The 4,923-nt window shown below is 38.2% G+C and overlaps 1 protein-coding gene across 1 annotated transcript; it reads left to right on the top strand.

The window, feature by feature from the left end:
- Positions 1-30: 30 nt before the first annotated feature.
- On the top strand, positions 31-3,184 carry LOC311289608 (uncharacterized protein). The gene is made up of 4 exons (XM_084407743.1): positions 31-380; positions 602-652; positions 2,615-2,698; positions 2,945-3,184. The coding sequence occupies exons 1-4, from the start codon at positions 62-64 to the stop codon at positions 3,160-3,162; spliced, it is 672 nt and encodes a 223-aa protein (XP_084263869.1). The 5' UTR covers positions 31-61; the 3' UTR covers positions 3,163-3,184.
- Positions 3,185-4,923: the final 1,739 nt, after the last annotated feature.

Here is a 4,923-nt window from a genome sequence, read left to right as displayed (position 1 = left end):
AAACCGGAGCAAGTGTGGAGTACTGAATGAGAACCCTTTCCTCTTTGCACGTCCTTCTGCAATGACCTTTTTCCGTGGCTCTGACTGCATCCGTGAATTTGCAGGTGCATGCAATGCTAAGAATCCTCAAACTCTAACTTCCACCAAGTTGAGGAAACAGATTGGTACCCTCTCTGAAGTGTTAAATCTGAGCAACACTGAGCTTGATCAGCTGGCTGACTTCCTAGGCCATGATATTAGGATACACCGTCAGTTTTACCGCTTACCTGAGGGGACCCTTCAGCTGGCCAAAATGAGCAAAATTCTTCTGGCCCTCGAAAAAGGACGCTTGGCAGACTTTAAAGGGAAAAATCTTGATGAAATCATCATTGATCCAGAAGGTACTATACACTGTTACTGTGACCATTGTCTGAATTGAATTAATTTAGAGATATTGGTTCTGTTTTTTTTTTTTATTCTGTAATAGTTTACATAAATTGTAATATAGGTTTTTGGGAATGCTTTGGAATAATATGCATGTATTACCTTGTGTTTTTAAATTAAATGTTTATTTAAAATTTAAATAAGTTAAATGATTAATTTCTGTGTTTTCTACCCTCAGAGAACGTTACAGTGGACAGTGATTTAGAGGAGTCTACTTCCAATCCGAAAGGTAACAATTTAATTTAGCCAGTTTGTTCCAATTTATTTTTGCCTAATTCTAAATTGTTGTTTCTAGGGATGGCAAATTGGTTTGAAATGGGTGGTTCATCTTTAGATTATTTTTCTCACTTTCTACTGACTACATGCACAAATTACTTTAGCATGTTGCTTAGGCATTTCCAGTTTAGTTTTTTCCCTCGTGGTTTGCGCATGAGCCCGCACACACCCCAAAACACTTTTGCCAACTTCTAAACCCTGCTCAAAGTTGCTTTATGTTGTTAAATGACATCATAAGCTAATTAGCATAATCATTACATCATTTATATATTAATATTTGTCAAAATACAACACCAATTGAGATTGAGAGAGCGGCTTTATTCGCTAGACTTAAACCTAAAAATACTCCTGTATATATGGTGTATTTGGAAAATGCAGTGTTTTAAAATTATCATTCTGCTTTCTATGCACAAAATACAGATTATGTGTGTTTATCAACCAGTATAGCTATTTTCCTTAAAGGATAATTCTGGTATTTAGCACTTTGAGTCTCTTTTCTGGTTTGTTTTGGGTGAACTAGAGTGGTGGACACAGAAATGTTGACGATGGGTCCTGTCTCGACTTTTTGACTCGTTTAGAATCGCCTTTGACCGCTTCAGAGTGGCTGTCTATGTATGGGCCTGCACGAACATCCTTAAAACAAACCTTAACGTTCGTTTTCAAAACTGTGCAACTCACCGAGTGGTTAGTGGTGTTCGTTGATGTTCCAAAACAAGTAGCGTAGCGAAATACAGTTTCTGTCGTGTTTTATTTGGCATTTTGTAAAATCCCATTGATCTCTTTTGGAGGACTCATTGCTCGTTGATATTACTGCGCTACCGGGAAAGGAAAAGATGCTTCAGACTCAAATAGCGAGCGGAAGTTTATACTCGGTTGTGAGGTATCTGAAAAAATAGTTCCACTATAGCAAACAATAACATGGATTGAAATCATACATTGCGCTGATATATTTGTTTTTAATCATCAACGAACACCACTAACCACTCGGTGGGTTGCACAGTTTTGAAAACGAACGTTAAGGGTTGTTTCAAGGACATGTTCGTGCAGGCCCATACATAGACAGCCGCTCTGAAGCGGTCAAAGGCGATTCTAGAAGTCAAAAAGTCGAGACAGGACCCATCGTCAACATTTCTGTGTCCACCACTCTAATTCACCCAAAACAAACCAGAAAAGAGACTCAAAGTGCTAAATACTGGAATTATCCTTTAACACGCCCATCTTGGTTTTGGTACAGGAATGCAGTCAACTATATTTTCCAGCCGCTGAATAATGTAGACTTTTCCAGATTCTGACTAAGCTAGCTTGCTGCAATAGTGACGTCACATGCATGCAATGATTACAAATGTGAATAGGGATGATTGGATTGTTAAATTGTTTAGCAATTAGATTTGTTTTTTAGAAAGTGTGACTTTTTGGATGGTGAGTAATATTACTGAAATTTTATTAGTAATTGGTTGCACTACTAGTTACCAGGGAAAGTAATTGTATTGCTGTGCATTACAAGTACTCAGTGGAAGTATGATCCCCCATGGGTTAGAAGTAAGTTTAAATAACTGATTAAAAAATATTACAAAGTCCTCTTTTTATTCCAAAAAGGAATACAATTTAATATTTTATTTTCATTGTTTTATTCCAGTCCCCAGGACACACCTCCCAGAATATTTTAGATGACTCCCTAATTAAACACTAAGAAGCTAAGTTGAATCAGGTGTTTTAAATAGTGAGGCATGTAAAACACCTCAAAATTCTGGTAGGTGGGTCCCCAGGACTGAAGTTGAGAACTGCACTTTATGTTCTCAAGTTATTTTGGTTGCACTTAAAACAGCAGTGATAAATAATAACAGATGCGGGGTAGCTTTGTCAGTTTAATGAAGATATGTGTTCATACTCAGACTGGCATAATTTTTACTTTCAGAGTGCACTACAGGATCATCACCACAGCACCCTGAATGTGAAGACAGCACACTTCCAGCAGACCCAGTGTCCAAAAAAAAGAGGGGTATGTTCATTTTAATTTCAACTGATTGATGGTTAATATGTTCTCCAGTTGCAGTAGGTTTCTATTTACAACATGATTTTTGAAGCATTTCAATATACTAACTACGGAAGATTGAGATTATTTCAAACATTGAATGTCTCAAGCTGATCTCAAGGATCCGTATCTTGGACCGATTAAGCATTTAAGCAACTTCTTACTAGTGAAATGCTAAGATATATGATGTAGACCTACTTGTTCCCTCTACAGGTCACATCAAGAGGACAGCCTGGAACAAACACGAAATTGATGCAGTAGAGAACCACATGATGAGGTTCATAAAGAACCGCAAAGTTCCAGGGAAGGCAGACTGCGTAAGGTGTTTGGAAGCTGAACCATCTGCTCTAAAACAGAGAGAATGGTCTGCTCTGAAGTTTTATATAAAAAATCGAATCTCTGCTCTACAAAGAAAAGATCTAACACACTAATATGGAAGTAAAATAATGACAAATGTTTTTGAAACTAAAAAGCTTGTTGAATTGCACTAAGTAAAAATATGCAGTGCATTAACCCTGCTTGCATTTTAATGCATTATATTTTCAGGGCTTGCATTTGTATGGGCTGAAATTCAACATGGTTGTATATTTAAGCTGTGAATATTTCAATGCAAAACATTTCACACATGTTTTCATTCTTAAAAATTCAACAATCCATATTCACCTTTCAGATTGCACTTCCAAAATGTTCATTCTGTTTAAAAATACAACCTATAATATTCGACTGGCAATTTTCGGTCCATTTTATTCCACTTCCACAAATTCAGTGGTTCAAATTCGATCTGCAGGAAAAGCAGTAGATTGCCGATTGATGATCTCCATAGCTGTAGACAGCCTCACCAGCAGGGGAGCAAGCAGCCGTTGACGAAGAACACTATAGAGCAACGGGTGAGAGACTCACTCATTCGTTGAATTACAGAAATGGAGCGAGCAGTAGTTGGCCATTTGTGATTATCATCAGGGCAATGAATTGTGATGATTATCATTTGGAAAAGCTGATAAAGACACAAAAGCTGTGTTTACATTGAAGTCTTCACTGTTACTTTTGTACATGCAAGTTTTGCACAGCTTTCTCTGTCGTGACCGAGATTGTTTTTCCCCGATGCTGATGCACAGATCAAACGTTAAATCTGAGGTAGTAGACATATATTTCTCTCGGTTGTTTAGTTTTCTTAACTGTATATTGCGCCGCTGTGCTGCAGAACTGGGGATTCCCTTAATACGTCACTCTCCAGGATTCCCCTGTGGTCTCAGGACACTCAAAGTTACTCAATGGACAAAATACAGTGATATAAAAGACCAAACTCGCAGGCAAGCAGATGGACTCAGAATAACGCGCAAAGCTTTATGCTGAGCGTTTCCCAGTGATAGACTGGCATAAAGTTAGCTTGGCGTTGGACATTCGCACATTTAGGGACCGTCTCTAAACTTACATACGACATTGGTACACATGTTTCTAACTTCAATTGCATTTGAAGAGAATGACTTAGTCATAAAACCAACTGTAAAGTGTTAATAGGTGCCATGATGCACACTTTTACTTTACAGTTGGTTTTATGACTGTAAGTCATTCTCTTCAAATGCTATTGAAGTTAGAAACATGTGTACCAATGTCTTATGAGAGACGGTCCCTAAATGTGTGAATATCCAGTTTCAGGCGAACTTATGCCAGTACTTCACTGGGAAACGCTTAGCATGAAACTTTGCGCGTTACATTCATATTCTGGTCCATCTGCTTGCCTGTTGCCTATTAATATCGCCCTCATCCCCAATAAGGTGGGAGTTTGGTCTTTTATATCACTGTATTTTGTCCATTACTTTGAGTGTCCTGAGACCGCAGGGGAATCCTGGAGAGTGACTATTGAGGGAATCCCCAGTTCTGCAGCACAGCCGAAAGGGTTCTCATTCAGTACTCCACACTCGCTCCGGTTTTTAATCAGCAGGCTGATCGACTCTTGCATTGAAGGAGTAACAAGCACTGGAACTTTTCTGCCTCTTTTCCCTCTGATCTCTATACGCTTGAAGTAATGACACAGTTTATTTTCCAACTCTGTGAGGGCCATGCACAAGCTGTTTATGAGTCAAGATACTTATCTATCATTAAATCTTTACATTTCATTCTGATGATGACAAACTGAAGTGAAATGAAGAGACTGACTGTATGTGTTAATATTTATGAACACAAATCATAGT

The sequence above is a fragment of the Rutilus rutilus genome (genome assembly GCF_951802725.1).
Source record: "Rutilus rutilus genome assembly, chromosome: 4".
Taxonomy (NCBI): Eukaryota; Metazoa; Chordata; class Actinopteri; order Cypriniformes; family Leuciscidae; genus Rutilus; species Rutilus rutilus.
This window is presented reverse-complemented; position numbering and strand designations above follow the sequence as displayed.

Bases quoted from the DNA above. Each gene is read 5' to 3' on its own strand.
- LOC311289608 (XM_084407743.1), top strand. From the start codon at position 62: ATGACCTTTTTCCGTGGCTCTGACTGCATCCGTGAATTTGCAGGTGCA. The intron at 653-2,614 runs GTAACAATTTAA...TTTTACTTTCAG, and splicing joins GTCTACTTCCAATCCGAAAG to AGTGCACTACAGGATCATCA. The intron at 2,699-2,944 runs GTATGTTCATTT...TTCCCTCTACAG, and splicing joins AGTGTCCAAAAAAAAGAGGG to GTCACATCAAGAGGACAGCC.